The 23,689-nt window shown below is 35.4% G+C and overlaps 1 protein-coding gene across 1 annotated transcript in view; it reads left to right on the forward strand.

Annotated features, from left to right (window-relative positions):
- Positions 1–704: 704 nt before the first annotated feature.
- The window catches only part of LOC131057069 (uncharacterized), an 84,833-nt gene continuing 61,848 nt past the window's right edge, over positions 705–23,689 (forward strand). The window contains exons 1-9 of the mRNA XM_057991261.2: positions 705–1,130; positions 5,400–5,469; positions 5,583–6,197; positions 6,312–6,494; positions 6,611–6,724; positions 22,295–22,353; positions 22,525–22,591; positions 22,789–22,840; positions 22,939–23,031. Coding sequence (XP_057847244.2) covers positions 1,078–1,130; positions 5,400–5,469; positions 5,583–6,197; positions 6,312–6,494; positions 6,611–6,724; positions 22,295–22,353; positions 22,525–22,591; positions 22,789–22,840; positions 22,939–23,031 — 1,306 coding nt within the window. The 5' untranslated portion in view covers positions 705–1,077. The remainder of the gene's footprint in view (positions 1,131–5,399; positions 5,470–5,582; positions 6,198–6,311; positions 6,495–6,610; positions 6,725–22,294; positions 22,354–22,524; positions 22,592–22,788; positions 22,841–22,938; positions 23,032–23,689) is intronic.

A 23,689-nucleotide genomic window follows, 5' to 3' on the forward strand; every position in this document is an offset into this window, starting at 1 on the left:
CTCTTTATAAGCTTCATAACCATTAGTTAAACTATTTTTTAGTAATCTAACTTAATAGCAATAATCTTTAGTATTATGTATATGAAACTAGAATCAATGTTCCCACTCTTTTTTATCGAAGTTGAATGTCTCCAAATGAGCCTACTAGGGATCAATAAGGGATGAGATTGGGATCGTGCCCCGAATACCCCTTAGTCCTTGGCTCCTAGTTCATGTCCTTGTTGGGCTATTGTGCAAAAAAATTATTCTACATAAAATAATTGATACTTCATTGAAAATATTTCAAAAATTAATTATCCAATAATTTTTAATATTGACATTTTAGATATATATATATATTTTTAGTCAGCATTGTAACAAAGATCCATAGAATGATGTGAATTTAATACTAAAACTATTATTTTAACATCAAATTATAAAGTATTATGGATACCATTAATACTGAAAACCCACTGCATAATTAAATACAGGAAAAAGACATCTTGTTTGATTAGTCTATTTTTTAAGATTTATAGGATTTATAATTTCGAGGTCAATGTGCCTCATTATAAACATATTTTTAGTAACGGTCATTTCTACTCACCAACCTAACCCTACCTTCAATGTCCATATCATTCACTTTTTTGGGGAACTGCCCAGCTGGGGGACAGAGTACCCCAAGTATAGGGCAAGTCATGTGACTGTTCACGAAATATAAAAATAAACAGAAACGTAATGATTTCAAAGGATAAAAGGAAAATATAGTATAGGAGTGTAAAATTACTCATTACGGATAGCGTCTTAACTTTATTGTAGAGATATGCCTCGACGACTGAATATTGATGTCAAAGATTGTCTTGGACAATTCATGGCCAACAATGGCATACGTTATAGCAGACAAGCGGGGCAGCAGCTCATGATAATGGTTTAAACGGATCTACTTATAAATATCATTGCCATTCCATGGTCATACTTCTAGCTTTGTCCCGCCGCGAAAAACCGCCAAGAATTAAAGGCCTTCTTTGATTTATTTGGCCTGCAAGGAGGCTGTAGGAATTGGATCGCGGGACAGTGGATTGAGTGAGCAGAGCGGTCGAGATGCGGGGCAAAGGCCGGCAAGGTCTGCCATTGGCTAATTTGGAACTCAGCAGGTGTGTATCTTTGTATGCTGAAATCGAGTACTTAGTGCTTTCATTTCAAGATCCTAAGTGAAATTGCTACGTTTTGGTTTGTGTGCAATTAAATCTTGGAAGGGATGATAGAATTTTCTGATAGTTTGTGTTTGATCTGATAATTTGTTCGGTCATGCATTGGAAAATAGTTATTAGATTACTGTTTGTTTGGAGGAGTTTTAGGGTTGGATCTGATTAAATCTCTCGGAAGGTTGTTAGATCAATATAATAAGGATGTGGATGTTGGATTATGCATTTGATTTATGCTTTGATTGATAGTTTCTTCGAGGATGAAAGGTCTATGCCGGTTGTAAGATGAAGCGTGTAAATGTTGAACTTTAAAATGGGGATTCCAACCTCGAAACCTGCTTTCCTGACGCAATGTCTTTGTTTATTGAGAGGCGGCCCTTACGTGGAAACTTATGACTTGGATTCTTGTTTTTTAGCCTATTTCAGAACGGAATGGCTTTCTTTTTCACTGTTAAGATATTACTCTGCACTATAGTTCACACTACGCCACCTATCCTACTGCTAGTGAAGAATGAAGGCCACTTATCCTACTGACTATGGAATTAAGTATCTAACAAATTCTGGAAAATACAGAGAGATTTTGTAGTGAACTCACTATTTTGTTCTGAAAAGAGCTGCAGGATAGAGGATAGCATATTTGCCGAAGTAAAGACTGCAACATAAATCATTGTGCTTGTGTAAAGCAAAGGAAGAGGATGCTCAGAGAAAGAGAGAAAAGCTGGAGGCTGCCTGCAATGGTGACAGGGGTGTATATCATGTTGGGAAAATGTCAAATCTCCAACATACAAGCTCAAATGCGGATGGCTAATAAGTGTGGATTAGTTTTTTTCTCTCTACCTTGCCAGGTCAAACTCGAAGAGCAAGATAATACATTGGCCAAAGTAATGTCTGCAACATTGATCGTAGTACCTGTGTAGTCAAATGGCACAAATACATCATAACTGAAGAAAATGCTGTAGCACACAATTCTGTTCTGATAGGAAATTATTTAATGTATCACCCAGAGCAGTGCCTGAAACATACACTTGTTTATCTTTACAGCAATGGAATTCAGTTGGCAAAGAAGAGGTTACCATCAATATCATCTACCCCATCTCTGGTCTCTACATCGAGCATGCTACAACTTGTGAATGTCGAGTACTAGTAATTATGGAAGAAGGTGCCAGTGCTGAGGTAACGAAAGATTTGGAGATCTTTCTATCGTACGATTTCTTTGTATCAGACGTTTGTTCAAGTGAAAGCTCATCACATACCTCAATCCCTTTACCAATGATGTTGCATTCACTCGAGTAATGTTGCCATGGTATTCAGGGGGACAAAAGTTACATTTTCATAGGCGAGTCCCTGCTCAAATTGACAGTTTTGTCGATGTCTAATCTTGTTACAAAATTCTGTAAACGGGTCTTATTATTGAATTATCTTTTTAGCACGACCTAAGGTGAATTACACTCTGACTTGTGGGGCTACTGCTACTGCTCCTAGTTGCTCTCTTGATACGCATTGATTTTTATCCTTTGTACTTCTTCTAAAGCACAATCATCACTTGAAAGTATAGGTGTAGGGAGAGAAAGGGTTGTTGAATCCTTCATATAAATTGGGCAATATATAAAGAATGTTGAATATATGATCTATCATAGCATAATGGGAATATTGACTAACCTGCTGTGCAGGTTCCAGACCAAGCTTTAGTTGACCACGGTGTCCCTCTATTGTATTTACTATGCACTAAAATTGTGATTCTAGGTCAGAATATAAGAGGGTCCCATTAGGGGACATTACATTCAAACACACTTCTCCAACAACTGCCATAAATTTTCTCTAAAGCAAATGAATGACTTGGTTTTTTGATCTCTACAATTATTTGATTCTACCCCAAACAATTTGAGAAAATTGATGTGGAGATGTTTCACTTCTATGAGGTTAATTTATCGTCACACTGTATCATTTAGACTAGCAATTAAATGTTTATTACAACTATTGTAGGCGAATTCAATAGGTTTGGTGGTAGTGGCACAAGATGAGGCTTTGGCAAGAAGAGGTAGAGACAATGCTAAAGCACGTTGTGCATTTATGACTGCTTTTGGGGTGCATTTGAGGTTGAAGATTGGAAGATCAATTGGTGTTAGGTCTAGTGGCTATCATCCTATATGTAGGTTTTGTGTTAGGCCTAGTGGCATAAGACAAGGTTGGGGCAAGAAGAGGTGCAAGAAATGTTGAAGATTGAAGATCAATTGGTGTTAGGCCTAGTGGCTATCATTCTACATGTAGTTTTTGTGTCATTTTTGTTTTTAATGTGACATGGATATCATAATCCATGGATTTTGGAAATTGTATTATGCTTTTTAAAATGTTAAATACGAATCAAATATTTTGTACTTAGTATGTAATTGTATAATTGAATTACATTCCATTATTTACTACATATTGTAGCATAACAGTTTATATTATGATGTCGTTGAAGTAAAACCCTTGAGGAATGCCAACACCAAGATTTTGGTGAAATTTCTAGTATTTTATGATTATTCATTTTGTAGAATCTCTTTTTGTTTTGGTGCTGAATCTGAATTGAGCCTGAGTCTATTGGTGTTTTTTGTCTTGTGGAAATGGAAGCGAGTTTGAGTATGGTTACAATTGTTCGAACATGGAATCCAAAGTATGCCAAGAATATAACATTTTGAAGAGATGTGGAAGCTTTCAAAAAATGGGCCTTTTACACATTCAAAGAATGCATAAACACAGAACAAGTTAATAAAGAGAATATTGAAGGTAAAGGAATTATTTAGAATAGAAATTTATCCAATAATAAAGTTGTTAATGATTCTCCATTGTTTGTGGATGAATTGGGATCCTTAGATTGCTAAAACTTTGGCTCAAAATACTGCTATGCCATATAAATATAGAACTAACCAAACATTTCATTTATAGAAAATTAAATATTTTGATTTTCTTTTTGAAATTTTGGGAGTAACTTGTGACTATTCTCTAAAGCATAATGATTCGTTGTACAACAAACCTGGAAAGCACTTTTGAATCTTCATTGTCTTGTATGATGTAAAATTAATTAGTGTGATAATTTTGACTCCTTCAATGCATTATGATATTATAGCCTTATACAAGAGACATTAGGATGCATTAAGATCTGTCAGGCATTGTTACTCTTCACAAGCAGCCACAAGGGAATGTTAGAGCTCTTTCTTGCACCAAGCATATTGGTGTACACTAGTCTAAAGTTCTAAACTGTTGACAGTCCAGAGTGCAGACTATGGTGGTAGACAAGCATTACCAATATTCTTTGTATGTGTGGAGGGTCATTGACCATGGATTTTAGGAGATGTATGAAGCTAAATCTGGTCATTTTCTGAGGATATTACTAGAAACGATTATTAGCCCTCTCATGGCAACCAACAAGGCCAATGGCCTTCATTGTGCTCTTGATTACGGTATATACTATATACGATGAGGTAGAGCCTTGTTATCCATCATCTCCCTTCTCTTGAATCTATCTATGAGTTTTCTTTGTTTGCACAGGACTTTCCTTTAACAGGATTGTTTTGAAAACTTATCTTTGTGTACATTCAGCTCTTTTATTAAGTTTTAGGTTCTAGAATTTTCCTAATCTCAATCTAGATTTGGTTTTAGATGATTTATCTTTGGTTGTTGAAGTTCTTTCAGCACTCCCGATTAACTTGTAATTCTGGGTCCCATTATCCACTCCACTTTAGTGATTTGTGGGCATAAATATAATTTCTTTGTTTTCTCTCTTTCAGGGCCTCAGTTACAATTGTAACAAATTAGAAAGTGGTCTTATTATATTTTTCTTTCTAGTCAGGGCAGGCTCTTTACAATGTTTTGGCTTATTTATAGGTACAATTTATTATGATATTTATTATCAAATTTAAAAAAATCATAATTATGTTAATTTTAAACATATTTATATGTATATATTACCATACATACAAAATGACAGTTCATAATATATTGCGATCCTTGTTAATACTGTATGTCGGGATTTGTTTTACAATTAGATATGTTCTTTTAACTATAAACAGACTGACTGGGTGAGGGGGATCTTTTTGAATTTGCATAAATTTTTAATAAAGAAATGGATTATTTATAACTTGCATCTTTCTTGAATTTTTTGAGTAAATAAGCATGTCACCAGTAAGAGAAAGAAGGTATGTTATTATGTTTTAGAGTTTGATGTGACTGTTTTAGCAGGGATGTATATGGGTTTACTGTGCGTCCACAGCATTTGCAGCGCTATCGTGAGTATGCAAGAATTTACAAGGTAATCTATCCTTTATGAAAGTTTAGATCTGTCTCCTACCCTTATTTGTATCTTTAATTTTACTGTAATTTACTATTTGTTTATGTGTTTTTCACCATTTCTTCCTTTCATAGGAGGAGGAAGAGGAGAGATCAGAAAGATGGCAGCACTTCCTTAAAACATATGTTGATTCCACTGAAGTATCAACCTTGGATTTGCCATCAAATGAAAACTTGCAAACATCAGTTGATGGTTCCAATCAGGAGGAACCTACAGCTACCACCAAAAAAGAGGATATTGATAGTAGTCTGGACACGAGATCTTCAGACAAGTTATCTAAAGTAGAGAGTGCAAAACAGGACAAGGAAAACCATAAAATCCAAACTTGGTCAGATATAAGATCATCTTTGGATGCTATAGAGTGGAATCTGAGTCTTCGTATCAGGAAGAGGAGGCTCACACCAGGTATTAACAAGCATGCTAACAATGAAGGCAGACTCCCTTCTACAGAGGATTTGAGATCATTAAAATCGGGAAGTCCTGCCTCAGATGATGATTCTGAGGAAGAGTTCTATGATGTGGAGCGATCAGATGCAGTCCAGGATGTATCCTTAATTGAGGGTACACTAACTGATGCTGCTGCTGCAAATGCAATCAACTCTCAAGTTTTAAATGCAGAGCCATGTTCTTGGAAAGAAGAATTAGAAAGCCTTGTTCGAGGAGGTGTACCTATGGCTCTTAGAAAAGAGGTGAAGTATTTTTCACAAAAGGCTTTTCTAATGTTAATTTTTGAGCCATTGTAATTTGTGTACAAATTGGAGGTTTTATTTTTTTCCCAAAGTCAACTGTGCTTTAAAATGCAGCTTTGGCAAGCTTTCGTGGGAACAAGGGTTCGCAGGATAGAGAATTATTACAATGAGTTACTTATGCTGAGAAAAGATGATGAGGCTGGTAACATGAAAGACAGTGATCTTCAAAAAAATTCTATCACCAATGGCATTTCTGAAACAAGCATTGTTGAGAAATGGAAAAGTCAGATTGAGAAGGTTAGTTGAATGAAAAATGTCAGCAAGTTATTAAAAGAAAAAAAACCTGTTATATAGGTCTGTATCCAGGAAAATGTTTTAGCTGCATCAAAATATCATTTTCTATTTTGCTACAGGATTTGCCTCGAACATTTCCAGGTCATCCAGCATTAGATGAAGATGGCCGAAATGCTCTGAGAAGATTGCTCACAGCATATGCACGCCATAATCCATCTGTAGGATATTGTCAGGTAATTTTTATTATAAATGTTCCAATATTTGGCTTTGGCAGTAATTTTGCAGTAGATTCTGGTGTGTTTTTAATATAAATATTCCAATATTTGGCTTTGGTGTAATTTTAATGTTTAGCCAGGAGGCATCTTTTATGCCTATTGATCAAGAAATTTTGATGTAAATAATTAAAACTGTTTATAGTAAATACTATTTATTTTCCATTTTGTCTCTTTAAATATTTATTAACCATGGAATATGTAGGCTTGGTATTTGTTCTCCATTGTTTTTATTATAGGAGCAAAATTATTTCTTGGGAATAATTCCATAAACTAAAAAACGTTTTTTTCAATTTACTGGGATTAAATCAGATAAAAATTGGATTAAGTTAAGGAAAAAACTAGACGAAATTGCTGCAAAAATAGGAAAAACACTAACCCTGAAGTTTTTTAAACTGAAAATTTTCAATTTAATCATGAAAAAATCGTGTTTTTTCTTGTGATAAAATTGCATTTTTTGGGAAAAAAGTTGGTTCGACTGATTTTATGCAGAAATTCAAAATTTTAAATATTTCTGCTTCTTTGGTTTCTATATGTTAATATTTTTCTCCTTCCCGTTATTGTACAAGGTTTGTGATTCCATATTATGTACTCGGAACTTCTTTGCTTTTAAACAACAGGATTAAGGAATTGTCACAAGGAAAGTCTACACATGCAAAAAGTGTTGGAATTGACCAGGGCACCTTTGACGACGATCCTTCCGACCAAGGGGAGTAGGGAACTTCTTTGCTTTTAAACAACATGATTAAGGGAAATTGTCACAGGGAAAGTCTATGCAAGCAGCTGAAAAGCATGCAAAAAGTGTTGGAATTGACCAGGGCACCTTTGATGACCATCCTTCTGAACAAGGGGAGTAGGGCACTAGTGAGAACACTGAGAACCACAATGTCAATCTGCTGATCAGGAAATGAGAATTTAGGTCATTTAACGAAGTTTGGATCAGGTATCCCACAGTTGTACAATAGGAGAGTTGGACATCTGATCTTAACAAGATTTTGCATAGAATTTCTCAACAACTATTGTGCATTATTCCTTATATTCCTTTTCCTAGAGGTCCGAGCCTACTGCAGAGCATATTGATTCAATTTCATGAGGAGTTTTTCATAGTGATGTGTTGGGGCAGTTTGGGGAGAGTTGGACATCTGATCTGAACAACATTTTGCATATAATTTCTTAACAAATATTGTGCGTTATTCCTTATATTCCTTTTCCTAGAGGTCCGAGCCTACTGCAGAGCATATTGATTCAATTTCATGAGGAGTTTTTCATAGTGATGTGTTGGGGCAGTTTGGCGGATCTTTTCTAGAGTCCAAGATCCCATCTTATAGGGAGAATTGAATACAGCGCAATTTATTCACTGGATTTAGTTGTTGATTCTGTAGAAAGATGTTGCCCAGAAGCATTTTATAAGGAATACTGCTATACATGCTGGAATATTTATATTGATCGATGCTTATTTAATAATTATAAAAAGAACTATGATATGTTGTAGGGATCTAAGAAACTGTCTTCTATGTAGATTTTGATTAAACTGGGACTATATGGCACACTGTTCTGTAAACAGGTTGGACATTTCACTCCTTGCCTTATCAATACAATTTCTAGTGTCCCAATAAATGCTGGATTGAAATAATTGATGTTCTTGGAAGAAAACTGCATTAAAAAAGTCCTTAGGGGCCAAAAGTGAAATTGTTAAGTGCAAAACATCATTAATGAAGGTTTAGCAGCAATAAGACAGTACACATATCATGAAAATGAAGAGAACACATGAATTGGCTGGGAGAAACCCATTGTGGCTGAATCAGAAGAGTGAGATTATGCCTCCTCTAGCCACTATCTCCTTTGTTGCTACTTGAGTGTCTTCATGGACACTTTACAAGATGAGTTTGATGCCCAAACACCTGAACAGTAATTACCACTATTCCTTGCACTTTCCAATTACACTCAAAACTGTTACAAGATTACTATACTATTTCAAAAATGCAGAAATACAGTCCATACTGCTAACTATTTAAAAAATGCAGAAATACAGTCCATACTGCTAAAGGAACCTCATCTGCAAGTTTTAAAGGGGTTAATTTAGATGAATCTGTTGCAAGCATTTCCAAAAGAAGTTTCAACTTCCTAGAAAGCCAATAATTGAAATGAGAAATGCCTAACTACATCTTTGTCGCAGCTCTGTCTTTTTGCCACTTTTGCGATTTGTTCAACCACAGTTGAACATATTGCTTGCCCACGTTTTTTATTCTAACAGGCTGGATTGCGTTCAAAACTTCGAACCTGGCAGAGATGCTTATTTTAAAATTTAAACTGATAAGAAGTCCTCATAGGTATTGGGTCATCTAGGTGATTTTTTTCTCTGTCTTACACCTTTGTATATCCTATAAACTGATTATAGCTTATGTTCTTTAGGAAGTGATTCTTGTTTCAAGTTCAGTTCATTAGAAAGTCTTCAAAGAAGTGACTTAGGTTGGTTCTAGTCCTCCAAATAAACATAGTAATCTATTTTTAGAACACATCCCCAATTAGGAGGGTTTTTGCTCCCCCAAGAATCAGGAGCTCAACAGACCAGGAAATTTCCCCCTCACCTCATCTTTGATATACCACCTTGCCTTACCTGGTTTTTGATCTTTCAAACCAACTTGCCAAGCTTCTTGCACCCCCTTAGGATCAGGAACAAGGTTTTTAATGGAGGTTAACATGAAGGGCTCAAAGAAACACAAACTATCAATATTGATTACTAAATATACCTTCATGTAGAAAGGCAAATTCACTTTGAAAACATTTTGTTGACCTGCTCAGCAATCTTTAATGGGCCATATTGTAAAGGCTATAGTATTTTGGCTTTTTCTTTGATCATTGTCCCCTTAAGTACAACTATACTTTGCCCCCAATACAGAATTTGTGCATGACATAGCGCTGGACATTGCTCACCTTATACTTCGCTTGAACTTTCTTCGATCGCCCTTGTAAATGGAGGTGTATTTGTTGAATCTTCTCTATGAACTTTCATCATAGTGGACTTTCGTATTCACTTTATTTTGAACCTTGTTTGGCTTTTCCACAACATCAAAGGGACTTGGTGATAGGTAACCATCACAACATCAAAGGGACTTGGTGGCAGGTCAATAAAACATGTTTCATAACGAGATTTATTGTAGTTGAACACAAATCCCTATCGTAATAATTCTAAATATACATTAAATTCTCATTCTAATAGCCACATTGTCAAGTTTTGTCAAACTAAAACTTTGGGAAATCATATGGTATACATTTGAGATTGATATACATATACAAATGGAGGGGGGCGACATTGATTTACATATGGTACTTGAAAAAATAGTTATAAAAAGATGTATAAGTATAAGAATTACAAATGAAACTTTGGGAAATCAATAAAACTTAAATACTACTAAACTTTGAAGTTTGAAGTGAACTTTAACAATTTAACATTGAACAATGAAAGTTAAAAATGTTAAATCTGAAAATTATATTATATCAAGATTTAATAATGATTACAATGAGTACAAAATGGATTGAAGTGAGGCCTCTAAGCACCTCCAAGCTTCTCATCACTAGAACTATTGGAAGTGGACTCCACATGGTCAAGTTCCTTTTAAAATATTGTAATGTTTCTTTAATGGTCATCTTAGTTGCTTTAGGAAGTTTCCTTTTTTGTCTTTAGTTCACGATTGTTTCTTTTAGAAACATCTCCTTTGTAAATCTATTCAAGGAGCCTTCATCTCCTTTGTTTAATAAATTGATTATTTGAATATGGTATCGGAGCGGGTAGATGGGGTTTTTCAGAATTTGGCAAATTTTTTAGTAAAAAATTCGTAGCCTCTTCTTATTTGGAAGTTTTCTAGAAATTTGTTTTCTTTATCTTTTATTGTTGGAGGTTTTTTTGAAATCGTTGGAGAATTGGTGGGTTTTCTCAAAGGAAGCCGTTTTGTTCTTTGCTTGAAGCCCACTTGTTTGGTTCTGCTCGCGTTCTTGCTACTCACACGAAAATGAGGGTTTTGTGATTTCTTGCTACTCACGGATTTTTCTTCTGTTAATGTGCTTTTTGCAGATTTTCCCGCTTGCATTTGTTTTGGGTTTTTCACGACAACTTTGCATTAGCCACACCCTTTTTTGGGCTTTTTTTGGTGCTGTTTTTCTTTGCCGAGGGCTTCGCATCGCATTTTGTGTCTTTTAAAATCCCATGCGACTTCTTCCACAATTTCTCTTTGTTGCAACAAAGGTTTTTTTTTGGTGCCGTTTTTCTCCTGTTGGGCACCTTTGCACCTTTGTGTTTTTGTGATGATGACTCTTTTGCACCTTGCGCGACGCCTTTTTTTTTGCAACCCGTGACTCGTCAAATCGCGCCGTTTTCTTTAGATCCGCATCACAATTCTGCGCTATGACGAGGTCTTTGCGGTTTTGCATTTTGAACTTTGTGTGACTTGCATTTGTCTACAACCCGTGACTAGGGTTTTGTGGGTGTTTGTTTTTCCTAAAGAGTCTTCTTCTGTTTGGTGATCTTCGGATTTTGTGCCAGCTACCCTCTGATGTTTCAGTGTCTGAGTTTTCACAATTTTCATTTATGGGTTTTGTGTGATTTTCTCCTTAAAAATTGTTTATGGGTTTTGATTGATTTTTCTCCCCAAAAGTCATGTCTAGTTTTGATCTATTTTTCTCCTCAAAAATTGTGTTTGAATCGTTTTTGGGTTTTATATTTTTTTCCTCAAAAAAACTGAAAGGTTTTATAATCTTTTCCTCAAAAAATTATTGTTTCATTGGTGATCTCCTCATCACATCCAGGGTTTGGTGTTTTTTTCTACCAAAGTCGTGGTTTCTTGCAGCTATTTTTGATCGCACCTAGAGTCGCTAGGGCAATGGTCTGCACAAGGGTTTGTTGATTTTTCCTCAAAATCATGGTTTCAATTTGAGAAACTGTTCTCGATGTCTTCGGCTATAGGGAGGGATAGTTTTTGTTTTCCGAACATCAGGTTGGAAGGTTTCTAGTTATCTTGGTTCTACACAGCAGGAGAGTGTTCTGAAGAGAAGGGGCAGCCTTCTTTGCATTTGTGATCAAAAGATTTGTAGTGTCTTTTATAGGGTAGTTAGAACGATGACCATTAAGGGAGGGTATTAGAATAGTGTAATGTTTCTTTAATGGTCATATTAGTTGCTTTAGGAAGTTTCCTTTTCTGTCTTCAGTTCATGATTGTTTCTATTATAAACATCGTCTTTGTAAATCTATTTAAGGAGCCTTCGTCTCCTTTGTTTAATACATCGATTATTTGAAGAGTTCTGCCAAACTAAAACTTTGGGAAATCATATGGTATAAATTCGAAATTGAATACATTTACAAATGGAGGGGGACGACATTGATATACATATGGTACTTAAAATAGTTATAAAAAAATGTATAAGTATAATAATTACAAATGAAACTTTGGGAAATCAGTAAAACTTAAATACTACTAAACTTTGAAGTTTGAAGTGGACATTAACAATTTAACAATGAACAATGAAAATTCAAAATGTTAAATTCGAAAATTATATTATATTCAAGATTTAATAATGGTTATAGTGATGTCAAAATAACAAAATTGATTGAAATGAGGCCTCTAACCACCTCCAAGCTTCTCATCACTAGAACTGCTGGAAGTGGACTCCACATGGTCAAGTTCCATTGAACTAAAACTTTTGTAAATCATATGGTATACATTCGAGATTAATATACATATACAAATGGAGGGGGGCGACATTGATATACATATGGTACTTGAAAAAATAGTTATAAAAATATGTATAAGAATTACGTATGAAACTTTGGGAAATCAGTAAAACTTTAATACTACTTAACTTTGAAGTTTGAAGTGAACATTAACAATTTGACATTGAACAATGAAAATTCAAAATGTTAAATTCGAAATTCATATTATATTCAAGGTTTAATAATGATTACAATGATGTCAAAATAACAAAATGGATTGAAGTGAGGTCTCTAAGCACCTCCAAGCTTCTCATCCCTAGAATTGTTAGAAGTGGACTCCACATGGTCAAGTTCCATCAAACTAAAACTTTGGGAAATCATATGGTATACATTCGAGATTGATATACATTAAAAAATGGAGGGGGGCGACATTGATATACAAATGGTACTTGAAAAAATAGTTATAAAAAGATGTATAAGTATAAGAATTACAAATGAAACTTTGGGAAATTAGTAAAACTTAAATACTACTAAACTTTTAAGTTTGAAGTGATCATTAACAATTTAACATCGAACAATGAAAATTCAAAATGTTAAATTTGAATACTATATTATTTTTGAGATTTAATAATGATTACAATGAGTACAATGATGTCAAAATAACAAAATTTATTGAAGTGAGGCCTCTAAGCACCTCCAAGCTTCTCATTACTGGAATTGCTGGAAGTGGACTTCACATGGTCAAGTTATGTCAAACTAGTACCAACCAACCCTTGACAACATCTTCATCAATTTGTGCTAGCTCCTCTGGCTCTATATCCTATTGTGTGGGACTTCCTTTGTACAAAAGTGTCTTGCTATCAGTGAGATGCGAAGCTCAATGTATAGCCGCAAGATTCTCTATTTCCTAGAGGAAAGTTTTTTCAAGTGGATGAAGCTATAAGTAGACCGATTCCTCTCTGGAGTAAAAGAACTAGAAACATGAGATAGCAATTGAATAGCTAGAGTGGTAGTCAAAGAAATCAATCCATGGCAATTCCACCACAAAATTGGGTCCTCTTGTGCCATAGTTGCCATATCCATCTTGATTGCCTTAGAATAACCCTTAAGAGTGGCAAATTTTGTCCACTCAGTACAAATGATGTTGGCCTCTATAGGATCATACATCTTTTCAATGGCCATAAAAAATGTTGCCTTCACCTCAACATCCTATATAGATTTAACTCTGCTAGGCCTTTGCTTGTAACACTTGGGGTTCAATGCATAGTGTAATGCCCCGCCAGGAAACCTCGAAGGGATAAAGCTAAAACACAAGAATAGAGTGCAAATATTTAAAAAAAATAAATTAAACACAACATAATGATACAATTGAGTTATCATAAGTTCAGATAATACATTGGAAGATTCAAATAACACCTAAAGAGTTTTCCAATGCGATTACTTAATTCAACACTTAACTCAACTCACACTAATTAATCCAATTAAGTTGATTAACTTAATGACATGAAACAAGGATATATTTGTTCGGTAAATTAAAATGATAGATAGTATGATAAGTTCATCCATTAAAATTTAACCATACATTACGTTCAATCTTTCATTAAGACATATGTCATGCATCTAATTTCATTACATACTTTAATTTCATTATAAACTAACAAATTCCATGCATACTTTAATTGCATTATCAACAACTGAATACATTCCATTATTCAAATCTACATTCTTCATGATCCAAATTACTGCATTTAATAAGATGACTACATACATGCATTTAAGATCAACATCATGTAAACCACATTATACATTGTAACCATAATGCCATCCATACATGCTAAATTAAAAAAAGAAACAGAAGAACATAAACACCACATAACACCGATATGATATCGGAGTTCACCCCTAGCGGGCTACATCTTCGAGTCTGTTCAACTGCAAGACCCCACCCCTCTGATAAAATAATAGGGTGAAGAATACATAAGGCTCACACATCATTTACATCTTGCCATCAAGGCGTACATAAACGAATAATACATACGACCACATCGGTCCAATAGATACATGAATGATCCTTGAATAGGAAAAGGATCCAACTGAACATAATAAGAAGCAAATACAAAGATCAACTGGAGTACCCACAAAACTAAGTCTTCGCAACCCATCATAAGCAACCCATGGTCTAACATGAATATCAGGTTCTCACAAGGGCATAAACAACAGGACAACTCCACAACGGTGCTCCTAACAAAGACAACCCAACCAACACACTAGCGAACATAAGGAACAATTGTCATCACATAACTTGGTATGGTTACCATGGCAGGTCTCTATAGGTTTCGGCCCCATCTACTAGGTTACCCTAGCAACCTATCTCGAACCTTCGGCTCATCCAAGTGTCATGTGGACCCAACACATCCTTTCGTGAAGACAAGGTTGATGGTTTGCCATTTTAGGCCTTCTCAGTGCATGCCGAGTCTGTACTAGCACTCATCCCATGCGTGAGACACAATTATCTTACTTAGTGTTTTCATTAACTAACTCTCTAATATGCTATTAGGTTATCACTTGTTTAGACACACTTTCGATGGGTTACCCTGCAACCACTTTGAGTGCGGCCCCCACTCGAAAGCCACTTTCCCATATGGCACTAGACTATAAATATACGCCATTTCAAGCCTTCTCACTGCATGTCGAGTCTGTACTAGCACTCATCTCATGCGTGAGGCACAATTATCTTACTTAGTGTTTTCATTAACTAACTCTCTAATATGCTATTAGGTTATCACTTATTTAGACACACTTTCGATGGGTTACCCTGCAACCACTTTGGGCGCGACCCCCACTTGAAAGCCACTTTCCCATATGACACTAGACTATAAACATACACAACTCCTCAACCAAGGCATACACCGGGACAAGATTACAGAGTTCGATACGGTAGGAATACCCACATGGTCAAACAAGTCTACATACGAGGTGCACTGACTGACGGTTCTCTGACTAGAGACACAACCGATTATGGTCAATCACATACCAACATTTAACACCCGCATAAAGGACATGACCGGATAGGAAACCATCACAAGAAAATAGTCAAAACTCGAGATCAAGGACATAAGCCGGATTCCAAATTAAACATACGACAATATCCAACAACCACAATCAAGGACTTGCCATTTCTTAAGCAAATGCGAATACAGAAAAATAAACATGCATAGAGATAAATCGGAAAAGACAATCTTCTTCCATATTGTTTAAACCAGAGTTTCGTGACTCGCGGTGAGTCATACGAGTCAGCGGGCCGGGTGACCCCTGCCGGGTCATGGTGACCCTGACCTGTCCGAGCCCGGGTCAGGGGGCGTGACTTGCCGAGTCAGCGAGTCACTCCCTGACTCGTCGAGTCCGGGGGTCGTGACCCGGACAACGTCACTTAAAAAAGTGCAGTAAAAAAAACAAAAAAAACATAACATTTTTTAATGATTTTGGACGTTGACTCCTCTCCGATCACTCTAGAGGAAGTCGACCCCGAGTCCGATTGGCTCACTGAGTCCATCGATCCAGTCTTCATTGATGAGGACCTTGAGTGGGTTGACCAGGCAGACAAAGAGGCTGAGGCTGTGGCTATGGCAGAGGAGGAGGATAGAGAACGATTAGGCACAACACCTATGGCTACTCAGACTGACACATCACAGGCATAGACTATGGCTACTAAGTCATCCAGGACCTACCTTAGACACCTTTCTAGGAGGCAGATAGACGAGGCTGAGCCAGAGCCTGAGCCATAGACTTGTTTTTGTTTACACTTTACAATTACATATATGTTTGGGAACATTTGAAGTCATGGATTTTATATACCTTCGACAACATTTATAACTATATATCTATGTTTTCCAATTCCTTCAGCTACAATTTACATTTCTACGCATGTGATGGATGTATGCTTATGTATGTGATCAAATTAGCTTCTATTTGATGATGTTATAGTGTCTTTAAGCTTAATTCAATAATGGGTGTATGAAACAAGTTTTAAATCGTTAAAAATCTCTAAATTTGAAGGGTTTTCTTAATTTGCCGAGTCGTTGCCGAGTCCGAGCCGAGTCACGAGTCGAGTCAGCCTTGCCGAGTCAGAACCGAGTCCGAGTCTAGGAACTTTGGTTTAAACATTACAATCAATCCAGTTGTCTAAAAGATCTAATTTAGATTGCGATTTGTCTACCTTGTCTAGCTAGGTACATGTCGCTCATGGTTTACTAACTCACTATAGCTCATTTTGCATCATAAAAATAAGATAAATACTTCATCATGAATTTTCAACCCAAAGTCACATTAATATAAATATAATATATGCAGAACACACAATGATATAAAATCAAATATACATTAATCAACTAAGATATGATATTTATTTTTCAAAATAAAACATCATTCTATACCTGTTCCAAACAATTTATCTAAACTTATCTTTTCCAAAACCGAGATACACTTTCTAGAATATGGAAATATACATTAAAAGAAATTAAGATAGATAATCTTTTCCCAAGGAAATAAAATTTAATCTCATAAATTTCCAAACTAAAACATTATTTTAATTCCCAAGAATTTAACAAATAATATAATATTTATTTATTTATTTTTTTAATATTTTCCAAATAATATAAATATTATTTCATTTCTTGGAAATTTACTAAACAACGTAAATTAATTTCACCTTACCAAAATTTATCAAAAACATATGTTATGGACTTCCAAAATATCCCCATAACATATATTAATTTATTTAACGAAATTATATTTAAGAAATACAAATTTAATATAATTTAAAACATATATTAAATTAATATTAAAATGTATATATAAAAATAACTTTATAAGAATGCATTTTTATGCGGGTTGAAGCACACCGCAAAATAGAAAACGCGGGGGAGGGAGCTGCTACCATTGGTAGTAACAGTCCGCTACCTTTGGTAGCATTGCGCTACCCTATGTTAGCAGTCTGCTACCATCCCACGTGGTGGGGTCTTCCTGCTACGTGGGGGTAATATCATTTTTATTTTATTTTATTTTATTTTTAATAAATAAATTCCCAGTTCAAAACATAGTTCAAAACATAGTCTCAGACTGAGACTTAAACAATTTCTCAGAAAACCCATGGCTTTCTAATATTTACATTTTCAGAATAACCAGACCCAAAAAAGGGTAAATTTTTCCAATCAAACACCATATTTGGCAAACTAAAATTGATTTACACCCATTTATCCAATCCATTCAACCAATCTTGCCCAAAACAAACTAATTTTCCAAATTAAAACTTAATTCTGAGAACATTCATGGAGTTTTAACAAAGTTTTATTGAGAACAACCAAAACTTTAATCTGGAGGTTTGGTAAGAAAGCAAGGAGGGTTTGAATTGGAGGTTTAATTACAACTCTTCCATTTTCCCCAAAATATATGGGATTTCCAACATTCACAACCAAATTTCTTCAAAATCCAAAACAATTTCTATTAAACAAAGAAACCCAAGAAGTAAACAAGAATCCTACCTTATTTAGCATTCCTGGAAAATGATTTGATGAAGAGCCCAACCTGCAAGCTCAAGAAAATCCTCCTTCCTCCAAATGCCCAAAAATTTCCATCCAAAAATATCTCTCCAAAAATAATTCCCTCAATATTTTTCCAAACCTAGGTTAAATGGAAGATGTTTTACCAAAATTCTCATTTTTGGATTTAAAATACTTTCTTTTAATTAAAATGAAAAATCATTTTTTTTTATACAAATCAAATATACTAAACTTGCTTTTCTTTTTAAAAAAAAATTGATTTTCTCAATTAATTGAAATTAACCTTTCTATTTCCAAAATGCCAAAGAGGGTAAATTATTTCTATTTCGAATAAAATTTAATCTTTCCTTTCAAAATGCATAAATTGAATAAATTCATTATTTAAAATAACCATTTAATCGAACTTGCTACAAACAGGAATAGAGCAATTCTAATTAATGTATAATCACACAAAGGGGTCCTAGTTAATTTAGTCCCTTAATTACTAATGTGTAAACACACATTTAATGAAATTAAATACTCAATTTACCACATGCAAAACATGCAACCCAAGAAAGCCAAATAAACAGACGACCCGCATACCCAACCAAAAGGGAAAACTGATGGGTGACTGACGACGTTCACTTGAGCACGACAAGGGTAAAACGAGGGTCTTACGACCACCTAATCCAATCTCTAAGGACCAAAGAGGAACACTCAAACCTGCGAATCTAGGTGTAGACGAACCTCGTACCTATGCGGTACTGTACCTGCAATCTCTTGCAACCATGAGTCTTACATGCATATATTTAATGAAAGTGTTAGCCCGAGATTAATAACACGAATCAGGAGAACAAATAAACTTACATAAGAATCGATGCGAAAGCACATTAACAGGTATGGACAATAATCAACATATTTGACTATAACATTTCATCATGGTAAATCAACCATCCAAGAATGCCAAATAAAAAGTCAACCAAGGTCAAACCGGTTTTACAAATTTGATTAGGCTAGGGGTACTAGACATAGGCAATCATGTGCAAGGGAGTGTTGAGCTTCTCCCATCTCCGATAATTTATTGGCTTAATGTGCTCTTTGTAGAATGCTAATGTGAGGTCCTCTCGCATGCCATCCTTCAATTTTTTAAGCATAGTATCAATGCACTCATACACCTCCTCAATGGCATCCTTGAGGATCTGAAACTGAAAATATCAACTGCCTCAAGAAAATGTGGGCCCTCTGAACATGTAAACATGATATTGCTGAGTGGACAATGGCTAATGTCAGTCCACCCATTAGTCCACCCATCCATGACTATACATCATCCACTAGCCACCCAACATTCCTTCATTTTCTCCATTAACATATTTATCTTGTAATAGTTCTTATTCAAGATTGTGGTACTCAATTTTGTTTCCCCTAGTGGCACATATGATGGTCCTACCCTTGCTAGCATCACCATCACCTCCTTATAATAAGGGGATTGAGCCACATGGAATAGAAAGCCATTGCAAAGAAGAATTATCTAATGGCATTGTCCTTCATTTGCACATCGAATAATTTAGCTATTGGGTTAGGAGCACTACTTTTCAATTTGTGTTTCCTCCTAGCCTCTACTACATAGACCCTTGTAGAAGAATTTGGCATATCAAGAACTTGCCTTCGCGAAGTAGAAGTAGAGTAGTCTGTCTGGCTCTGATGATCCATCAGCCTATGAGACAAAGAAGTATGTACAAGGGCTATTGTATTATCTTCACCACTGACACCACATAGATTACATATCTTAGCCCTGAATTTTAGGTTTGGCACGCTCCCCCAAAACTTACATCTTTCCATACCTTTTCCTTGGATATGAAGGAGGTGGGCATTACATCCACGACCTTGTGCCTTGAGATGTCCCAAGCTCACTTTGTAATCTTGTTGCAAATTGTTTTGAAGGATACTTAGGATCAAAGGGACCTTAAGAAAATCTGCCAATAATGTGGAGGGGTAATTCATATTTGCAGCTACACTTGTCATGGAATTGGTGGTTTGGGTTTCACACTTAACCATCATAGTTACCCCTCTCAGCCTCAGCCTTTAGGTGCATAGTCGGATTTAGTGCTTTCCGTCTCAATCTCATCCGCATTCATGCCATGAGAATTCATTGTGACATTGCATTAAACAATATAAAATATATAAGTTCATAATTTTAAAATTACAATTTGTACTATGCATGCAACATAATGCAAAGGATTAAGACTTCAAAAAGAAATTTGCGTAAAGCTCTTTTCACTATGGATTTGGATTGTTTTCCCTTACTATTTTTAGTAAGTCAGTTTTGGGCACCAACTAAGCCAATTTTCAGTATTGCTATATTTAGAATGGTCGATGGATGCAATTAATGATGATATCTCGATATTTGATATAGTCCAGTATTTTTAAATTAAATAATAAGTTATCAAATTATAAAGTTAAAGATTTAATTTTATCATTATTTTAATATTTAATGAAGGACTATATGGGCACCCAGCTATTAAAGTAATGGTGCAAATATTTATTAAAAGGGGTCTATTTGGAATGGGGCACCACTTTGAGAGGCATAAGTAAAAATTAAATTAAAAAGCAAAAGCAAAAAGGGTCGCAGATTTTGGGAGAGATATAAAAGCAAGTTTTAAAAGCTCATTGGACATGCTTGGCTTGATATTTTGAAAATGGTCTTTGCTGGTTGAACTTGTTCATCCTGTGGCTTTGTGAGAATGAAATTCCTTGCAAGGAACATCTTCCACGTTGGTGAGAGACCCAATCTGAAGGATCTTTGGTGGTTTCATTCAGGAATAACATTTGAGCTTCATTGGTATTGTGATTCAGTCTTCTTCTTCAGTTTTCAGAGCTTCATATTAACAGAGATTGTTCATAGAGGCTGGTAGAGGAGTGCTGAGATTTTTGCACATTTTGAAGACCTTTTTGGGCAGGCCGTACCTTGTACTTGCTGGCTGTATGGCCTCAGGAGTGGCATGAGGTTTTGGAGAGGACACCAATATGGTTTTTGGGGAGTTTGTGGCTGCTTGGAGGCATCTAGGGCTGGCATGATCAGAGATGTCCAAAATGTTGCCTTGGGAGGAGTATTAGGAGGGTGGCGTCCAATCCAGTTGATGCCAGTTTACAGATTTCAGTGCCAGATCAGACTAATGTCTTGTTGGAGTTAATGGGTATGCTTGAAATGTGTTTGTATCTCATTTTGGTTATCTGGGTATTGCTCAGTTTGACAGATTTGTTGTGCTTTCCATTCTGAAAATAAATCTGAGTTATATCATCCTGTGGAGTTTTCTGAATATTGTCATTTCCTGAGTTATTATATTGCTGCAAGTTTTATCATTGTGAAACAAAAATTCTGCATATCTATCTCTTCATCAAACAACATCAAAACAGAAGACAAAACCCCCAAAAAACAAGGGTGTGTTACATTTAACTACGTTGGTATGGTGAAATTTACTAATGGCATTATCAATGAGAGTCACTCTCCCTAGCATATCCCCATGCTATCCTGTGCTTAGTATATATTTTGCCATGTGCAAGGGTTTGTTCATACAGTCCCACTTATGTTGAATGATGGATCTGATCCTCTCATTCTAAAGATACACTGTGGCACTTCTTTGACAAAATCTGAGAACCTTCATTCAGTTTCCATTGTGCTAGGCAATCTGATGCCTGACATATTTTTCCAAGACTAGGTGGCCAAAACTTGACATTGAATATCTTAAAATCCACCATCATTCAACAACTGAAATTTCATCTTTTTCTCCTTAGCAAACCTTGACACTCTTCTCTTGGATCATATAATTCACACTCACTCTGCACTGCTGCACCCCAAGCATCCTCTCCAATAAGAGGTACTATGTGGGGTGATTTTAATTTTTAACATTCTAGCCTTTTTAAATTCATTTAGAAAAGTCTCATGGCACTATGAAGCCTCACATTCTAGGGGAGACATGTTTCTTGATTTTGGGGATGGGCTATCCCTGGAATGGGAACAAGAAAAATCTTCCTAGATTCCCATTTTTTAGGGATGTCAAGGGAACATTAGAGGTTTTATAAATGGTGGAGATGCAGTTCCCCACAAAAACATGTCCTCAATGTTAGGGGGATGAGTTCCATAGTTCAACATGCAGAAATGAGTTTACTTTCTATTATATCTGCTTTGATCACTTGAATTAGGTGTAATGAGATATTCTTGCTTCTCTCATATTATTAGCCCTCGTCACATTTAATTGGAGTAAAATGTTGGGTTCTGATATGTACATGCAGGCCATGAATTTTTTTGCTGGGTTGCTATTGCTGTTGATGCCAGAAGAAAATGCATTTTGGTGAGATATCCGTTGTTTCTTATCTTGCTTCTGTTATGAAATTCTACATTACTTGTAAATTTTCAGTAGCTAAATTATAAATTTTTTTGTGTTAAGGTTGTTTCTGCATTGCAGGATGTGATTATAGGAAACCGTAGTGGGTACCACTAACACTTTCTCTAGAACATACAGGACTTTGACAGGTATTATTGATGATTATTTTGAAGGCTACTATTCAGAGAAAATGGTGGAATCTCAGGTTGATAATTTTAGATACTCTGTTTTTAAATACAGTTTTGTTTTTACAAATTTGGTTATAGAAATTCAATATGTTATGATCTCAAAGTTTTGATTATTCTGTATTTACTGTAATTAATTGTTTATTGCACTAAGCATTCTCATTAGAAATGTGATTATTCTGGTCTTGGATGATAACTAACTGCCATTTTACATCAGGTGGACCAACTTATCTTTGAGGAGCTGGTTCGAGAATGCTTTCCGAGATTGGGTAAACTTTTTCCTTAGATATTGCAGTTAGTTTTCTTCCCTAAAGTTTTATTACTATCTTAGGATTGTGCTGATTTGCACTTGGCATTTCTTGGGCAGTTGCACACCTGGATAATTTGGGAGTACAAGTGGCGTGGGTAACCGGGCCATGGTTCCTTTCAATTTTTGTGAATGTGCTACCTTGGGAAAGTGGTATTAAAAAAAATTCTTTTTGCAATAATTTAAAGTATCTGCAATTTTGGATTAATCATCTATATATTATCATTATTCAAACTGATAAATGATTCTGCAACGGCATGTGCACATAGCTCAATCAAGGTTGATTATGCTTTTAGTTATTCACTCTTCAAGGGTTACAATTTGTTTATTGCAAATTTTGGAAACTAAAATCCCTGGTGTCTTACTAAGGAAGTTTTTCTCTTTGATATGCTTTCATGTTTTTTCCTCTTTTCCATCCTTTTTGAATAATGAATTTCAAGCTCAAATAGCCCCTACCAATCGAGACCAATAGTGGTAGGTGTGGAATCTTTATTAAATTAAAAAAATTGTTTTTTAGTATGTGACCAAGAGTGCCCATACCTATTGTGGATCATTTGTCCATGAATTGTACTTGAAAATGTGGCCAAATGTGCTTGGATGTACCCGTAAGGCGTGGAAGAATGTTCTTTGCCGATCTACAAACATTCTCTGTACTAATGGCATTTTTGGATTTCATATGAAGGCCAAATAGGGCTAGTAAAACTTGATGATATGATGACCAAACTTCAATTGCCGCATTAAAAACATTATGGGCACCTTCTCCTTTTTAGTCATTGGAAGTATGTGAGAATCTGCATCTTTTTTGGTAAAC

The sequence above is a fragment of the Cryptomeria japonica genome, chromosome 5 (genome assembly GCF_030272615.1).
Source record: "Cryptomeria japonica chromosome 5, Sugi_1.0, whole genome shotgun sequence".
In the NCBI taxonomy this organism is placed as follows: Eukaryota; Viridiplantae; Streptophyta; class Pinopsida; order Cupressales; family Cupressaceae; genus Cryptomeria; species Cryptomeria japonica.